General features: G+C 39.0%; 1 protein-coding gene across 2 annotated transcripts in view; it reads left to right on the top strand.

Annotated features, from left to right (window-relative positions):
* Window positions 1–3,497: 3,497 nt before the first annotated feature.
* The window catches only part of LOC150088375 (uncharacterized), a 200,919-nt gene continuing 184,579 nt past the window's right edge, over window positions 3,498–19,837 (top strand). For both annotated transcript variants that reach the window (XM_090370751.1, XM_090370750.1), the window contains exon 1: window positions 3,498–3,823. In XM_090370751.1, coding sequence (XP_090226877.1) covers window positions 3,755–3,823 — 69 coding nt within the window. In that variant the 5' untranslated portion in view covers window positions 3,498–3,754. The remainder of the gene's footprint in view (window positions 3,824–19,837) is intronic.

Here is a 19,837-nt window from a genome sequence, read left to right as displayed (position 1 = left end):
GTTGCTAATGCTCCTAAAAACTAAATAACAAACAAAGAAACAACTATTGTAGCCATGCAACATGCAGCGTACTCTTGAGGAAAGATGGCTTACTGGTACAGATGAAAATATTAACACTTAAAGATGTTGCATACAATATTCGATTAGTGTGGAAGGAAGTAAGCTCAACAGCAACTGAAAACTGCTGTAAAAAATGTATGGAAAAGATGACATCATTAATAATTGCCAATGTATCGCCAATACATAAAGGTAGTCTAAGGGTGTAGTAGGAAATTACCGACCGGTCAGTCTAACTTCAATAGTAGGGAAAATCATGAAGACAATGATCAAAGGTGAAATTCAGGATCATTTAAATAGAAATGGAATTCTGAAGGTTACATAGAATGGTTCTGTAAAGGGAAAATTATGTCTGACAAATCTGGTTAGCTGTTTTGACATGAGCTGGATTTAGTGAATAATTTCGACATTGTTTGCCTCAGTACCACATGAACGGTTACTTTAAAAGCTGGAAGAGGTTGAAATCACAGGGAAAATCCTTAGATGGAATAGCAGGATGACTTCAGGGCAGGACGCAGAGGGTTGTGATAAATGGTTATTCCTCAGACTGGGTTAATCTAAGAAATGGGATTCTCAAAAGTTCAGTATTGGGACCACTGTTGTTTTTGATTTTCTTAAATGACATCGATGAAGGGATAGAGGGCGTGATGTCTAAATTTGCAGATGATGTAAAGATCGGTAGAGTAGTTAATGATCACCACCAAGCAGAGCTTCTTCAGAGTGACCTAGATAGACTTCAGGGATAGTCAAAAAAGTGGCAGCTATGCTTTAATCCAGAAAAGTGCAAGGTCTTACACCTGGGGGATAGTAACCCCAAAATAACTTACACACTTGGCGGAGTTGAACTAGTCAGTAGTGGAAGAAAGGGACTTGAGAGTTAGGATACGGTCAGACATGAAATTCTCCGAGAATTGTAGACAGATTGCAAGGAAGGCCAAGGTGTCCTTTCGATGATTCATCAAACATTTGCTAGTAGAGATAAGGATGTCATAATCCCATTATATAAGGACGTTGTTAGACTACACTTGGAATACTGTGTTCAAGTGTATAGACTGTACCTACGAAAAAGACATCGAGCTTCTTGAAAGGGTCCAGAGAAGGTAAACTCGCCTGGTGATATCGGCAAAAGGACGTCCTTGTGAGGAAAAACCTTCCAATATGTGGGTTGCACAGCTTGGAAACTAGGCACTTTAGAGACGACTTGATTGAGGTGCTTAAGGCTCTGAGAGGCAATAGTAAAATGAAATGAGGATGAAAATTTCACGTTTATAAATAATTCTAGAACTAGGGGCCATAAATTCAAGTTAGGGGAGAAAAGTTTAGATTGGATTGCAGGAAGTTTTATTTTAGCCATCAGTGAGTTATGAATTACTGGAATAAGTTATCTACATGGGTGGTAGAGGCTGACCGTTTGGGGAAATGCAAAGGTCAGCTGGAAAGTTATCTACGGAAGGAGAGAAATGCATAGGTTGTCTATTTCCTTTTGTCTTATTATTATTTATTAATTATTTATTTTATTTCATTTATTTATTTTTTATTATTATTTTTTATTTCATTTTTTTATTTATTTTTTATTATTTATTTTATTTCATTTTTTTATTTATTTTTTATTATTTATTTTATTTCATTTTTTATTTATTTTTTTATTATTTATTTTATTTCATTTTTTTCTTTATTTTTTATTATTTATTTTATTTTTATTTTTTGGCTGGTGCAGCATAAGCTTTGGTCTTCCTTGCACCATACAGCCATTACTAATACTAATAACTTTGAATTCGCAGAATTTTCAGGACAAGAAGCAAAGAAAAGCTCCTTGTAATGTAATTGGTGGCAATCTTGGAAAAACCTGACCTGGCTCTCTGGTTGAGATGGATGCGGAAGCTCCATTTGCGCATTACCTGAGAGGAGGAAGCAATCGTAGCCTCTGTCAACACTGGGAAGACACTCGACAAACAAAAGATCAGTGACACAGGGATTTACTCAGAAGATAACGTGGATGACTCGTGTAAGGAAAAAGCACCATAAATTAACACAAAGTGCTTGAAAACATTAATGAGGTGATGGCGGTTAGAACGCCAGGGTGATAGTGAAGGTGACAGGGTGAATTATGAGTACTGAAAAAACGCTGTCACCAGTTCTGGTCTGCGCGGTAGCACAGTGGTATGCGGCTAAATGGTCAGAAGAACAACGGTACACGACATCACACACCTCAAGATCCATATACTTTTAAATCTCTGGCCTTTACAGTGAACTGTATCACACCTCAATGTAAACTACGCGGAGATGGGGGAAACCTTTGGTGCCGTTTGACCCTAAACACACTTTACACTTTTAGCACAGTGGTATCGTCACCGTCCTCCGCACACCGGGTGGAAAAGGCCCGGGTTCGAATCCCGTCGATGACGCGACGAACTTTAATGGGCTTTTTTCACTCCGTGGCTGAGTTAGTCGGTCTCAGGCGTAGACAGCAACGTATTTTCCCCCAGAAAGTGGCGTTTTTCGTCCAGAAAAACAGGCAAATCGACCAGAGAACACAAGCAATTTACAGACATAATACATATACGGGTATATGTTAGAAATTACGGGTGGCCCTAATATAATAATTTGAATTTTTTGTCACCAGTTCCGGCAAACAAAATTACATGTCTATTTCAAAACGGATGCGTAAATTGTTAAGTCCATGACAGCATTGTGTATTCGTAGAATGTAAAGAATTATATAACCTTTAACTTTATCTTTTAGTCTGTATGCTCATAAAACATTAGTAAATAAAGTATTTATTTACTAAGTAAAGTGTATTTATATTAAAAACAAAAAGCTGGAGGAAAAATGGTAAAAAAATTTCGGCTATAACGCGCTTCGCTTATAACGTGGATATACAGCTGTCGCTTGACAACCGCGTTATATCGAGGTTGCACTGTATTTCGTTCCTAAAATACTCTTCGATATTTGTCACCGACTGCTGAGAGTGTTTAAGTTATTTCCGCTGCACGTGTTCTTTACGTTCTTCGGGGAACGTCGATATCACTCATTCTCATTCTTTCCATAGGCAATGCACTGCATGTGAACACAGTGCATCCATGGAAATTCGTTAAAACTTAAGAGCAAAAGAACGACTATACACGTTGCCTCGAACCTGATCGTTTTCCTCTCTTATTCTACCACTACGACATATCACTTACTATTTCAGAAAAGAACATATAAAAGGTCACTCTTCGTGTGCACCGATAGCGGCACTGTGTGCGAACGGTCGTTTGACGTCACCAGAATTACTTGGTATCCACGTGCGTTTCGCCTCCCATGGCGTGCACATACCCCTTATTGGCAAAATGAAAACACCCAAACTTATGACAGACCGCGCTACGCAAGTGTATTGATCCCTCCACCTCCGCGAGCAACAGCTACACGCTAGACGTACTGACACCACTACCATTCGGCGGTAGGCTAAGGGTTAACTCTAGTATCAGGAGATTCGGACATTCGTAACTCAGGTGTTGGTGGGGTAAAGAAAGACTCTAGTTTGTTGACTTTCCGTCTATTATCGAGAAAGAGAGGAGGAGAAATAGAGAAAGTAAGACAGAGCATTCCAAGAACAGTTCGGGAAATCCCACTATGTAGAGTTGCACGGACTCACGTGCAACCACAATGTTCCCGTACGTGTTGTGGATGGCCTGGTCTCTTCCAGGCATACTTGGCTATGTTCCGGCAGGACAACACAAGCTTGAGCGTAATGACGGTTGTATTTCCGCAATCTAACCACTGGAAGGTGAGTTCATAGTTGACTGTAAATAGTTCCTACCTTAGGCATTCTAACAGCATTTCTTTAGTCATGAACATGCTGAACACGAGGTTTCCTTGCATGTTGGAACAACGAAAACAGTACAATGAAAAAATTAGATAATGGAAAACGATACGAAAGTGTTCGTTTCCTAAGGGAAATTAATGTAATGGCTAACGAAAACTTTTGTTTCTAAACGGTAAGCAATAATAACCAAACTGATAAATTCATACCATACTAATTAAAAATTAAATAAATAAATCAGCTTAATTCCAAGTCGTTTAAATAAAGATTATTTCTTAGACTGTTTGATTTTCCATGTCTTTTATTTAGTAGATATGCATGATGAAATGCGTTTCTTCACCTTCATTGATACTCATTTTATTGAATATTAGTTTAGTAATTTAAACTAATTTTAGGATGACACGTCTCTTAATAAACCGTGAAAGAAAGTTTTTCTATTATTTGAAAATTAGATTTAGAGTAAATTTTTAAATTTAAATTACTTTTAGAGTAAGACTAGATCGAAAATTTATCTTCAATGATGAACTTGTACACAAAATTTAACTAAAGCTGAAGCTAAAAGTAGTTACAATTTAGATTTAACTTCTGAATTAAAATCACCATGATGTAATTATCATGATAATGACTAACGATTAGCATCAATCGTTAGTCATTATGCTAATGTAGCATAATTCAATCGTTTGAATTATGCTACATTAAAAGAAATTTTAAACACATGCAGAGTGAATTACACAAGTATAGAAAAATCTCAAGTCGAACCTGTCACATGTAACATTTTTATTGTGTTCCTTTAGCTGCCTCGGAGCTGATTTAAAACAACCACAATTATGGATTTAATTATGTATACCTTAAAAAAGAGATCGCTCAACTCTTCCCAGTCAGTTCTGGACTCAGTTGGAATTTCCTTATGGGTTAAGAGCAAATAAATCACAATAATGGGAGCGAAAGCATTTTCCAGGTTTGCAGGACTTATTTCTATTGCCTGTAAACTTCAGGAAATACAAAGGTTCTCACAAATAACAGAAGTAGAATGGAGAAATTTAAGAGAGAGAGAGCGTGCAATAGTTACTACTGTACGCAATGCATTACATTTCAGGCGAGTTACACTTAATAAAATTCTACAGCCTTATGCTCTTTAAACTTAGCCGTTCAGTTTAAATATAATTGTATAATATTTATATACTTTCCTCCGGTATACGAGGGGTGTTTGAAATATTCGGGGCCTGTGTGGAAAGGGTTTATTTAAGGAGTCTGTTAACATGTTACTTTTCAACATTGTCCCATTTATATACAATATACTTTTGACACCAGCGCCACAACGTTTTGATTCCAGCTTCGAAGAACGTTTTCTCTTGGACCTGCATAAATGCATCCACTGCAGCCATGGCGTCACTGTCGATGGGAAAATGATTGCCAGCCAAGTTTTTTTTTTTTTTTTTCAAATTAGGAAATAGGTCCAAGTCCGATGGTGTTAGATCTCGTGAATATGGGGGTTGATCCAACATTTCAAAGATGCACTCATGCAGTGCAGCCATGACAATGACGGACTTGTGAGTAGGCGACATTTCCTTGTTGAGATTTCCTCAATTTTTGACTTTGATATTTTCATAGAAACGCCTCAAAAGGTCTGCTTAATATGCCCTGTGACTATCTGGCCTTTCTGCAGGTAACTCACTAGCAACATTCCGTCAGCATTCCAAAAAAAAAAAAAAACTGATGCCATCACCTTGCCACCAAAAGGAATCGACTAGCTTTCTTTAGAGGGGAAGAAGAGCTGTATTTCCACTGTTTAGACTGCTCCTCTGTCGCTGGCTGGGAGTGACGGAGCTATGTCTCTCCTTGGTCACAAAACTTGTAATGAAATTTGCTGGCTCTGTTTGGAAACGATGTAAATGTTCAACTGACTACTCGTGTACGTTTTTGATCTACTGTCAAGAACTTTAGGACCAATCATGCTCAGACCTTTTTCGTAGCGAGAACCTCTGTTATTATTTGGCAAACACGATCAGATAAGACTACCAAGAAGCTGACAATGTACGGACTTATCACTCTTTCATCACCAGATCATGCACAATTGTCAAAAACTCGGAATGTTGGACGTTGTAGGTCTTCCACAGCGCGGTCATCTTCCAGGTTCTCCCTCCCTCGTTTAAATTCTGCTTTCACCCCTCAACCATGGAACAGGAAGGGCCATCCTCTTCCAATATTTTAATCATATCCTCATGAATCCTTACGCCTTTGGTGTAAGTCACTTTTTTCCCAAATATTGGATGACTGCACCAGTGAACGCTTTTATCCATCCTTCTTCATTCACACAATTTTGGTGATTTCAGGCCCTGTAATTAAATAAATATGTTATTGAAACTACATGAAACTTGGTTATTTACAAGTTGAAGTATTATAAATTAAGTATATAAATTTATTACCCTACTACTCTTTTTAAACTCAGGCTACGAACTTTTCAAACGGCCGTCGTATTTTTCTCCTAATCTCTTTTCTGTCTGTGCGATATATGTATATACAACTGAAAAACGTTGAACCAACAGTTCAAGAAATGGACCAAAGATATTATAAATGAAGAACGATATCTAATCAAAATCTCAAAATATTCCAAAATGAGCATTTGCAACCTTTATACAACAGTTTTGGTAAACACGACACTTATGGCTGAAATGTTATCAGAAGCAGTCAATTTGCTTCAGTCTCAGATCAATTTCTGAAGATAATCAACTGATAGTTCGTGGTTCCAAATAAGAATTGTGGCTTCCTGAAGTTCACTAAGGGTCTTTGGTTTCTTTCTGGCAACTGAAAATTCCACACGATGACAACAGTTCTCTATAGGATTCAGGTCCAGGCTTTTTTCTGGCCAGCTAACAGTTGTAATGGATCATTCTTCAAACCATTTGTTCACCTGTAACAAATGTAAACACATTACTGTCGAACCTCTAATGCAGAAATGAAGCTAAACTACAGGAGCAGACAAGGAGCTGAGTAGTCCTGAAAGATGCAGTTACTTGGCAGGTTGAAACGGTCTCTAATGGTTGGCAGCAATTTGCCTTCCAATATAGCCAGGTATCCACTGGCATTTACGAAACCTTTTATAAACTGCAGATGATCTACTCCGCGATACGAAATACACCCCCATATCATTTGGCAGGTAGGGAATATCACCTCTCCCTTTGCCAGGCTTCAATCTGTTAACCAGTCTGCAGCTGATAGTTTCGGTTGACTAATTTTCCCTGGTGCAATCCATGGGTCTTGCATTTGTCTAGACTAAATTCCATCCTAATGTCATTGCTGAATTCTTCGGTGATCTGAAGTAGTTGCTTCTCGGTTCCTGCGTAGAGCTTGGTGTCATCCATGTACATCAGGTGGGTGAGGGTGTACAGCTTCTTCCTTCCTTCTTTGAGGTTATATCCGTATTTGCTGCTGTTGAGCATGGTGGATAGTGGGTTAAGTGCTAGACAGAAGCACAGTCGGCTCAGGGCATCTCCCTGAAATATTCCTCTCCTGTTGGGGAGATTGGCCTAGTTGTGATGTTCTCAACCTTAATGGCGGTACTCCATTTCGCCATCGTTTCTACTAGGAAGTTTGTCACTATCGGATTGATTTTGGAGATGTTCAGTGCCTCTATTAGCCAGCTATGAGGCACGGAGTCGAAGCCCTTGCGGTAATCGATGTAGGCTGTGTACATGTTGCGGCGTTTCTTGTAGGTTTGTTCTATAACCACAGCATCTATGGTTAATTGGTCCTTGCCAGCTTTGCTCAGCCGCTTACATTCTTTCTGCTGTTCGGCCATTATCCTCTGGTTCTCCAAGAGGTCTGATATCTTCCTGGTTATGCAGCTGGTCAGGATCTTGTACATTGTAGGAGGCAGGTGATTGGCCTGTATTTCGCAAGGTTTCTTATATTTTCATCTTTAGGCTTCAGATATGTGATTCCTTGAGTTAGAAACTTCGGGATTGCCTCTGGGTGCCTTATCATTCGGGTGAATTGCTCTGCCAGGTGCTTGTGTGTGTGTGCAAGCGAACTTCTTGTACCAGTAGTTGTGGACGTTGTCTATTCCTGGAGTTTGCCAGTTATGAGTTTTTGATCGTCTGTTTTACTTCTTCCTGAATTTCCCACTTTCTCATCTCTTGTGCATTCTAGTTCTATCCAGGTGCCTTGGCTGTTATGTCTTACTTTGCTACTCCATATTTTTCCCCAGAACTCTTCAATTGTCTTTTGCTCGGATGGTCCGTTCCCTTCTTCTTAGAGATTCCTGTAGAAGCCTCTTTGGTCCTCATCAAAGATTCGGTTGTTTATTTTCCTCTGGGAGCTGTCTTTGTATTGGCGTAGTCTCTTGCACAGTTGTTGTCGAGGTAATGTGCTATTATTTGCCGATTGAGGTGGTCTGTGACTCGCCACAAGGTTCTATTGTGCCTCTGCTTCGGTATCACGTGGGTCTTTGTATGGTCCATTCCTTCGAATTCTGTTACGGCCTTCTTCCCCTCGTCCTCTGTTCTGGATATCATGACCTCATCTCTTTCCACTTCACTGCTGTGGGTTGTATTTCTTCTTGCTCTTCCTCCTCTGGTTTAATGGTGGTATATTCTTCCTCATTTGGTTCACTATTGACCATATTCTTTATCCTTTGTGGTTGATCTATCACATCCTGCTTGATTTTTTTTCCAAGATTGCTGAAGCTATCAGGTTCTTTGCGACAATGGTCCTTCTCTGGTCTGCTTTTCGCTGTTCAGTGGCCTGAATATATGGAAATCATTCCAGCCCCTTGATATGTAGTCTCGCCCTGTACGTTGTCATATTGGTCTCCAGCTTCGTTATTTCGTAGTATCCTTGTATGACATATGTATTCATTTCGATGCTCCACTTCATCGATTGGCGTTTTCTTTTTTCCTGGGTGGTCACTAGCGCAGTTGCACAAGAAGCACTTCCGGTTGATCGGGTCGGATGGTCTTGCCTTTCTCTTGTGGTAGCCATACGGGCGACAGTGCCACTTGCTCCACTATCTTCCTCAAGAGACCATCTCTGATTTTTGGAACCGACCCCTCTGCCTAAGGCCTGAACACGAGTGACTTTATCCTATGCCACACTCGATGCAGTATGATTAATATTCCCTGCGCCATTGTTCATCTATGGAAGTGGACCTGTTTAGCTTCGGCTTATGTCCAGTTATAGTTCTCTGGAGTGACACCAGATGGCACCACAATCTGACTTATCCGCCACTCAGACTTTGGGGTAGGTAGGTCCATTGGAGCAACTTTCACGATGTTTATTTTTTTATTACTATTAATTCATTTATTAATATTATTCTAATTTATTACTATTATTATACCAGTCTTCCAGCATGATGGAGCTGTGTTTTCTTCTGCTAAGGCAGGACTGGAACCCAGGTCCCTCCAATGCACGACCCTCCAATTCTTCCATTACGATATTTGCCATGACTGAACTAACATTTACAAGTATGCCAGATCCCATTACCTTTTGTTGTCACTACATGGATGACGTGTTTGTAGTCATTCCCAGAGATTCGGGCAACCGACTCTTAGACCATCGTAACTCTGTCACCTTTCATAAAATTCACTATCGAACTAAAGTCAGACAGTACCCTACCATATTTGGACACCCTGGTCCGACGTGAGGGCACATTCTTGAGAACAACAGTCTACTGCAAGCCAATGTGTGCTGGCCAATTTACAAACTACCATTCAGCACACATGCACAGCCATCTTCTTGGCACTGTGCAGGCCTTGTTCACTCACGGCTGTACCCACTCTAGTTCTGGGGATGAGAGGCGCACCGAGATTTCTAGGGTCAAGACAGATCTCGCGGGATGTGCTGTCCCACCAGAACCCTAGACATGTGTGACCTGCAGGAACGTGACCACATAGCGACCAACAGGACCGTTCAAGGTAATGACTCCACCGCGAGTGCCTTTATCCCATACTACCCAAACCTTTCACAGAGGGTCCTAAAATCTCATGGGATAAGGTGCATACAACTCCCAGGCAGGAAGTTGCAATCCCTCATCTCCAAGTGAAAACACCCATTCCCACCTTACTACAGAGTGGGCTAATCTGCTGCATTTCTTGCTATGACTGCACTAGCTGCTATGTCGGGGAAACTGGCAGAAGGCTCGGAAAACGTATTTCAGAACACGAAAGAGCCATTCGCTTAGCGGACATAGAACACTCAGCCATTGCTGAACACTTCTGTTCAACCCAACATGACATTAACCCATGCCGCGATTCATGGTTGTCGATCGGTCCCACCATTACCATCTGCACGGGTAGCAAAGTGGTATCGTCACCGTCCTCCCCACACCGGGTGGAAAAGGCCCAGGTTCGAATCCCGTTGATGACGCGAGGAACTTTAAGGGCTTTTTTCACTCTGTGGCTGAGTTAGTCAGTCTCAGGTGTATATAGCAAGGTTTTTCCCCCAGAAACGGGTTTTTCGTGCAGCAAACAGACAAATCAACCATAGAACACACACACAATTAACAGAGACACAGCATGGCAGATGAATTTCATTATTTGGATGACCTAAATATAATTGTTTGGATTGTGGTTTTTTTTTTTTTTTGGTCTCACTATTACCATAGCCACACCACACCTGGTTAGAATCACTGCACATCACGTGCTCTAATACTTCTGTCAATAGAAACAGAGGATGTCGTGTTCATACTATTATCGAAGCAACCATTCTCGTGACTGACAAACGTTGGCAATGTTCCCATACGTCACAACCACAGGCTTTAACTTCCAACAATTAGTTGTTGCTTCACGCAGTTCAATATGTATAATTGCCATCGCACGCTCTTAGGTTCTCCATTCCTAAAACTTTCAATCCCATGGTTAACTGATTTACATAGAAAGATTTTTGTATTACCGGTTACTGTATGTATCTACACCTATTTTGTTTTACTGTTTATTGTATATATTTAGCATTAAACCGACTTTAACTACAACCTGTCATTTTATTTTACTTTCCTTTCATTTTATTTTATTTTACTTTCATATGGTGCAAGGAAACCTGAGGGTTATGCTGCAACAGCCAAAAAAAATTTACCCCTGATGCCAGTTAATGCAAGTTTGAGACTGGTTTGGTAAAAAGAGGAGGAATTACAGGTGTTAATCACAAGGACAGCACCCATGGAACTACTGTAAAGTCATGCAGCATAAATTTAACTTTTGAGCGATAGATAGTAGCATAAGGGTGCAATTGAGAGATCATTAGTTTGGAGTTTGACAGAGATTTTAGAGAGGGACACCACCACACCAGATGTTACATAATATTCCATGGTTGGGGGGAATTTACAACTTGTAGTCAGTAGCTGTTTAGAAGAAAAGTAAAGTCGTGAGAAAAAAAGAAAACAGCATTTTCGATGGGGAGGAGCAATGTTTGCTATATGCTTATACAGGTACCGGACCATTTATCTGGAAAGCTTGGGACCAGAGGTGACCCGGATTTCTGGATTTTCCGGTTTTCTGGACCAAGGCTTAATACACACTTAAAAATATAAAATAAAGAATGAAAAGTAAAGAAAGAAATTGTATTTAACAAATGCCAATTAATACACTTCTAAAGCAGGGTCTGTTTAATCGATCTTAATCCAGTAATCTTCATCTGAAGAAAATTCAACATCTGAGGTGACAGGTAGAGGAAGAGAAGAAGCACAGGTATTGGAAGTTGAAGGTTGAGGCTCGGGCTAAACTTCACTTGAAAGTTTCTGGTTGATCTTTAGAAATATGTCCTGCAGATTCTGTTGTTTTATATACTTTGGTTTTTCTTTAAAGAAAACTTCTTGTATTTTATACATCCATATTATATGCTGCTTACTGATGAAGTTCTTTTTCTCCATTCCCTGAATCAGTTCCTCAATCAGGCTGATGCAGCTATCTACTGACACTTTCTCTTCTTCTTTCAGTGCACTGTAATCATCGTCGTCATCATCACTCTCATCCGATTTGTTCTTATCAGCATTCATTTCCATATCTACGATTTCACTTTCAGTGAGTTGGAGCACAACTGAAGCATCACCATCAATTTTTATACACACTTGTATAGCCCCCTTCATCAAGTGACTTGGATATATCACATGAAAAACTTTTTGCATATTCCAATAATTCTTCACTATTTCTTCCTCACCAGACATGCGAAAACCACAAAAATCATGTTCATCATCACCATCAAGAAATAAGTTAGATGGCCATAGTTTATGCCAGCCATTTATCAAAGTATCTTTGGGTACTTTGTCTCAGGGCTTTGCTGCACTCCAAAGTGTGTCTTTAACATTAAATGCTTTCTGAAATTCTTTTATCCCTGTGCCTTTGTTGCAAGTGTCTAGCATTTTTCACAGAAATACACCTGCACTTGAATGCATGAAGAATGTCTTGGTCTAAAGGCTGAATTAGCACAATACAATTGGGACGGAAGTAAACAGCACATACATTGTCCTTGACTAGAACTTCAGCAGGAGGATGTGCAGAACAATTATCAAGCACTAAAATAATTTTGCAGTCATCAGGTAGTCCCACAGATTTACAATGAGCCATGGCGTCAGGCACGAAGTTGTTTAGAAACAAATCAGTGAAAATCTGTGTTGTAATCCAAGCTCTCTTATTTGCCTTACTTATTTACCACCCTGACTCGCTTAAATGCCAGAGAATTCAGACTTTTCCCAACAGTGAGTAATTTGCACTTGTGGGTGCCGGCTGTGTTGGAACATGCAAGAATCGTAAGTCGTTCCCTTGAATCCTTATACCCTGCTGGTACTGACTCATCTGGTGTTATATACGATTTCCTTGGTATGTAACGCCAGAAAAAAGAAGTTTCATCTGCATTGTACACCTGTTCAGATAACAGTCCCATACCAGAAACCAACTTGGCAAATTCATCTAAATGCGCCTCTGCAGCATCGTGGTGTGCAGAAGCCTTTTCTCCACAAACCTTCAGCTTGCAAATGCCGTGCCTTTGTTTAAATCTGTTAAACCACCCAGATTATCAAATTTAATTCCTCGTGAAAAAGTTTAACTTGGGCCATTATAATGGAATGATCAAGTGGAAACTTTTCACTCCGATGCTGCCTAATCCATTCAAGCAACACTCTGTCCACGTCAACACTCTTTGACTGGTGTAAAGTTTTTCGCTTGTCCATTAATTTAGGCACATCGCTGTCACTGTAGAATTTAAGTATCGGTTCCTTCTGTTTCTTGATGTAGTAGATGTACGAACACCATACTCCTCACTCAAATGCCGCACTGAAGCACCTTCATTGAGTCTCATAAGTAACTCTACTTTCTTCGATATACTGAGCGCAAAATGTTTCCTTTCAGACATGGTATTAAATGAAAATTATAATAAATTAGGACAAATAATCACATAAATCTAGAGGGGAAAGTGTGCACAGCAGCTGTCATACTGAAACTGATGTGCAATTGATTGTTATGATTCACACATGCTATATTCCGCATCTGCACGTTGTCAAAAAAAAAAAAAAAAAAAAAAGCCTGCCAGATTCGAATCTAGCCAGTTTCAAAAATAGCCAGTTTTCTGGAAGCCAGATAAGTGGTCCAGTACCTGTATTAAGAGAGGCTGAATTCAAGATTATCTCCAGTAAAGATAGGTGATCCTTCTTTGCTAGGAATAATCCATGATTAGGTTTTAAAAGTTCTGATATTAATTTTTTCAGTGAATATCATCATAGTAGTATTGGAGTAGGTATGAACAAAATCTCAGTACACATGTTTAACTTAACCATGGTCTGAGGGGGGATGGAAAAAAAGTGTTTATATTTTTCTAGCATTGTTTTTATTTTTTCTTGATAGATGTCGTCAGTGGTATTTTCAGACTGTCACTTAATTTATTTTTACCTTTGTGTTCGGTGGGTATTGACGTTTCTTCATGGCTATTGGGTCCCCCATCACTTTCGGGTTAGATGTAGAATTTGAATGTATCGGTTGTGACATCAAAGTGAATTTTTGCGAATAATTTTAACATTAATTATGTGGCATTGCATTGTGGGTCTTAATTAGGACGGTGTAGTTTATTTTGGAGTGGTTATGCTGTAGGGGGAAAGCTGTCTGCCGCTGCGCCTGCATTGCACACACGACAATTGGCAATTCTCGGAAGTTTACTTTGGAGTGGTTATGCTGTGGAGACGGCCGCCTCCGCGTCTGCATCGCATCTTGTTTGTTTGCAAGATGAAAAACCTTTCAGGCTGAAAAACCTTTTTTTTTTTTTTTTTTTTTTTTAAACTGAAAGATAAAAACTCCATGCTATTGTTTCCATCTGTTGTTGAGATCCGAAAATAAAATTATCTGCAGCTTAATATTCTTAAAGTTTTGTTGGCTAAGTTCCACCTGTTCTTGAAAAGCTGAAAAATTAAAACTGTGGTGGTTTCTTTGAAGTCTTATCAAGTTTATCTGCAATGGTTATGTTGTTTTCTGAAACTTCTGTATATGCTTGATGTGTAAAATATTTTCCCAAGTACAGAAGTTTTAAGATTTAAAATTAAGCAGCTGAGCTGTCAATAGTTAAACAACTAAAACGCTATTTTCCTCAATAATACAAAGGAATCACATAAAAGCTGTGGGCCTCAGAATTTTTGTCTAAGAAATTAAAGTGTTGACAATGATTCGGAGATATATCGTTGCTTAGGGAATAAAAAACCATTAACTTAGAATTTTTTTCTTTTCAAAGGTGTGTGTGTGTTCTTCAAGTCTACTTAAACATTCCAAAAGTATTAAGATGAGAGTTTTTATTGTCAACAGTTAATTTTTTGCTCTCTGGTACATAGGCTTACTAACCACAGGCGCTTATAGAATTTTCAAAAGCACACCAACTATTTACAAGCTTAATACGGGAGCCATGAAGCAAACGAGATGTTTGTAAGTAGGATGAAAAAACCTTAAGCTTACTATTTCTCTGTTGATAGAGGCATGACTACTATTGTGTTTGTGGACCTTATGTGATGTGTAAAGTTCACACAACCAGTTTCTGCAGGGTTAAAAACCTTAAATTTATAAGTTTTGTGTGTGTGTGTGTGTGTGTGTGTGTGTGTGTGTGTGTGTGTGTGTGTGTGTGTGTGTGAAAATTCCAAAGTAAAAGTTTAAGATTAAAAATTAAACAGTTAGTTGTTATTCTTTCAAAAGTAAACTTTCAAAATAAAAAAGTAGAAAAAAACTTCATTTCACTGTCTTTTTAAGCTATCAGGAAAAAAACAAAGCTATTGGTTTTTGGGAGGGAAAATACAGCTTTTTCATGAAAACCGAGTTTGTTGTGTTCACCCACTAAGTTAATAATGTTTAAGTGGAAATAAGTACCTTCTCCATTCGTTACACAGACAAAACGAACTGCCAGAAGTGAAATTTTGCCCTTTAAAATTAGAGTTTTTCATAATTTCCTGAGTTGGTATGATCCGTGATAATAGTTCCGTGTTTCGACAAGTATCAGTTCCAAAGTCACAGCTCTGGGAACTAGTTCCGGGAATGCACGCGATATATGGGTTTTTAAAAAGATGTATTTCTCTATATATTTTCTGCGGGTTTGTGTGGAGTTAAGATGTATATGTGATTACTATCTCTTTCTCAGTAGACAAACTACAAAGATGTGTGAATAGTTAAAAATAGACTCTCGTGTCTTCTTCCAATATAAATGTGCGTGTTTTTCATAGAGAAAAAATATCAATTTATTAAGATAATAAAATGAAAAGCCGTTAGTTTGTTCAACTAATATTAGGAAAAAATGAATTTTCCGTATAGACTACCTTTTTGGATATATCCATAATCGTATTCATATATCTGGAAAAATAAAAAAATTATCATGTTACCCCTTCACAACGGGTGATCCTCTAAGCGAGTCTGGAAATTCAAAAGCTATGTTTGGGAACTGCTGAACGGAAATTAGTCAACTGATAGATCGAGATATACACATGTGTTTTCGCTAGTGATATTCCAGAGAACAAGGGGAATTAAAACAAACTGCATTCTGTCTGTCGGTTGAAGCTGTATATGAGTTGTGCTTTCATCCAGCTAAGGGGAAAAATGTGTTTTCTTGTTTGCTTAACAATGTGTAGCCTTGTGATGCAGTTGATATGAAGATGAATATATTTCCAGTGAATAATGCAAAAAATCTTGGAATGTATGTGAATTATTACTTGTATGTTTGTGCTTTGCAAAGCAACTGCACAATTCTACTTTCACAGTGGAGCAGTCCTGGTGAGTTTTTGATTCAGTTTGACTGCACGATTCCTAAACAAAAGCTTTAGTGACTATGCTATTATTAAGTTGTTAAATAGTTTTTGGTATTTTTAAATCTTAGCGCCTACGTTTACTAAGAGTAAGCTTAAGTAGATTTTAAGTTCAATCTTAAACTATTTTACTTTGGAAATTTTTACCATTTCCATTAAGTCGATCCAGAGACTGTGAAAACACACACGTTCGTGCGATACAGTGGAATCGTACATGAAAATGTTTTCACACACACACACAAGCCATGAGGAAACGTCAATGCCCACTGAACACAATCCCAGATCAAGCCCAGTCCAAAGGTAAAAATGAATTAAATTACAGTCTGAAAATACCACTAACGCCATCTATCAAGAAAAAATAAAAACAACACCAGAAAAATATAAACACTTTTTTCCACCCCCTCCAGACCATGAGAGGCATTTTGTTCATACTTACTTCTGATACTACTCATCATCATTCTGCTATTCCACGGATTGACGTATCAAGCCTCGCACCATGCCCTATCCTTGTACTTTTCTCCGTCGTTGATTTTACTCCAGTCTCCTCTTCTCTTAATGACATCAGTCTTTATCATGTCCTGCCACCTCATTTCCAGTCCCCCCCCCCCCTTGGTCCTTTGTCTCTTAATTGTAAATTAAACATTCTTCATGGCAAATGCCTCTCGTTCATCCTCTTGACATGTCCAAACCATTTCAAACAGGACCTTTCAATCATATTCTGGAGTTTTTCAACCTGAATTCTCTACCTAATCACATCATTTTTGATTTTGTTGTGTCTTGTCTTTTCAGCTACGTTCCTCACAAATCTCATTTCTGCCTCCTGCATTCTGCTTTCATTCTTTTTCCTCAATGTCTAAGTTCCAGATGCATACATCACAATCAAGGTGTGTTTTTTTTCCAGAGTTTCCCCTGTATGTCACTGTAGCATCTGAAAAGGCAAAAGCCTAGGCTGGGAAAGTGCAAAAATGTATGTAGGGTGCAAGTATGTGTGCTGTTATGTTGAGTGTTGAGTGCCTGCACCTTGAGTGGACTAGCCATCTGGGCTACCAATCTATTTACAAAACTATCTTGGCGAGACATTGGATTACTGTCCGTTAATATCACTTTCAAAGGGGAATTAGGTCGAGATCGTTTGAAGGATGACTGCTGGGAGACAATAGGCACATAAGTGGGTTTTTCATTGGTGTCACCACTTATGCTTGAGTGTAGGAATGGAGTATTTTGAGAAGCTTCATTGTGAGAAACTGCAGCTTTAGATATATAATCGATATCGCACCTAGGTTCACAAGGGTGCTCCGGCACAGGCAATTGAGTCATATCAATGGGGATAGGCAGGTCGCTATGTTTCCTATTAGTTAATGATTGTTTTTCTTTAGTACTGCTGGTTTGAGAGTTAGTGGGTTTCTTCATTGTTCACCATCACGATGTGCTGGTACCATGTATTCATTTAGTGTAGCTCCTTTGCCATTTTGAAGGTTTTGTTCAACGGTGAACTTATTTCTAATTACTTGTGCCTTGAGTTGTTGTACTCCAAGTAGGCTTGAGTTTTGGGCTTTAATTTGCTTAATCTCATTAATAAGAGTATTCAGCTGACTGTTTATGAGAATCACATAAAAATCATTTATCTGCGGGCAGTTTTCCACGTGCATCAAAGTTGTTACCATTTGGCAACATTTTGTGGCCGAGGTAGCTACCTCATGTATAACTCCTTCAGAGTGGCATGCAACTGCTGTGTGACGCAACAGAGAAGTGGAGGCAGCACTGTAATCTGTGGGGGAATGATTGTCGCCCTTGGTGGTTTGTACCTGCTGATCGGTAATTTCTGGTGTGGTAGGATAGCTTTTTTCCCTGTGCAGATGATATAGTTTCAGCTGATGCGCATGATATCTCGTTACGTTGGGAAGGTGCTCTTAATCCCTCATTGTCAGGTATTTCCTTCAATGAAAAACAAGAAAAATTGCGTCTCCGTTGCTTTTTCATCTTTTTTTAGGTCAATTTTGAGGCATGACCCACAAAAGGTAGAGCAGCACATAACACAGATAATGCATAGATCAGTGTTAATTTGCAAATTTACATTCGGCTATAGTAAAGACTTCATTCAATTCGGTCATGTTTGGATGTCTGATGGAAAAATGGTCGTGTTTGAAAGTTTAACAGGCTAAATTGATGGTATTTAGTTCAGCGAGCATGTCACTGAACTTAGGAATGCAGTTAATCTGTTTGTGGGGAACATGAATCCCTGGGGGGTTAGTGATTGACGTGTATCACTCGGGCAACTGACTTTGATCTGTAGCTGGCAGCGGTAAGTGGTGCTGGTCAGCGATAATACAGCTTGTTAGTGTTTGAGATTCTGCAATATGAAAAAAAAAACTGCAAATAATAAATACCTGGGAGCCTTGGTCGCCTTAAAGTTCGTGTTTTCATTTTCAGAGTCGCTTGAGGAGCATAACAACACTAAAACCACCATATAAACTTAGGCAAAACTATTAATAGCAATACACATACGTTACCGTATCGTCCGGCGCCACCTACTGGATCCACCTGCTATAGACATCATGGGTGACCTGAACGCAAAAATCAGAGTGGAGAGATAAGGACTAGAATACGTTATGGGTCTGCATGGTTGGGGACCTAGGAATGATGATGGTGACAGGCTGTTAGATTTCTGTTTACGAAACAGCTCGGTCACAGTGGTAATTAACTGGCATTTAAGGAACTGGTGGTGGATATTCTAAAAGATGTAGGTGTTTGAGTAGATCAAGTTGTTTGTCGACCTATAAAATGGAACGTAGTGTACTAGCATCAACAAAACAATCTATAGGATTTTCCAGTCAATTGAGAAAAAAAAATCATTAATACAGAAGAAGAACAAAGTAGAGGGGGGAAAAAGTAACAGGAATCAGACATCACTGGAGAGGTATGAAAACCAAGAGCTGTCTATCACCACATTCAATGAGTGAGCAGAGAAAAGTGTCTACCCAAATTAGATAAGAAGGCAGGCCATAAGGTAGAAGCTTTTGGAGAAATGGTTCACGCCAAATTTAATCAAAAGCGGTAGAAATGTCGAGAGTAACTGCTTGAATTTCTTTACACTTTTCCGTGGAATTTTTGAAAAGGTAAGTAAGCCAAGATTTCACACCTGTAGATTAGATAGACACTAATCTGTTGGAAGATTTCAAGGAAGAGTAAGAATTAGTGGTTGATAGATTTCTCTATTACTTTGAAAAGGGTTGAGGTAAGTGAAATAGAATGATAACTGAAAGCATGGGATTTGCCACCCTTTTTTTAGGAACTGGCTGGATACAGCTGGTTATTCCCATGCAAAGGATAACTTCTGCAAGGAATGACAGTGTAAAAGTCAATACAAAGCGTTAGCTCTGAAACATACGTTTTAAAACAAGCATAAACGTTATCAGAATATTAGACATCATGATTGATTAGGATCATTCTAATGTCTTGCTGTCGGAAAACCAAGGTTGACGTTGAATGTACTGTAATGTATATACTGTAATGTGTTCGGTATAGTAGGAGTAGATTTACGAATATCATCGATATTAGAGTTAGAGGAAAATTAATATGCTGATAAAACTTCATCTTTAGAACAGGATGCACTAGGACCATCAGGATGCAACACAGGCAGAATTATGGATGAACAAATGTACTGGCTAACAGCTTTTGCCAATCCGATCTTTATTTCATTTTTGTCTCTAGTAAAAATGCACTAGGAC

The sequence above is a fragment of the Mastigoproctus giganteus genome, chromosome 3 (assembly GCF_048544385.1).
Source record: "Mastigoproctus giganteus isolate SK-2022 chromosome 3, ASM4854438v1, whole genome shotgun sequence".
In the NCBI taxonomy this organism is placed as follows: Eukaryota; Metazoa; Arthropoda; class Arachnida; order Uropygi; family Thelyphonidae; genus Mastigoproctus; species Mastigoproctus giganteus.
Note: the sequence above shows the minus strand (reverse complement) of the source record. Positions and strands in the feature narration are given on the sequence as shown.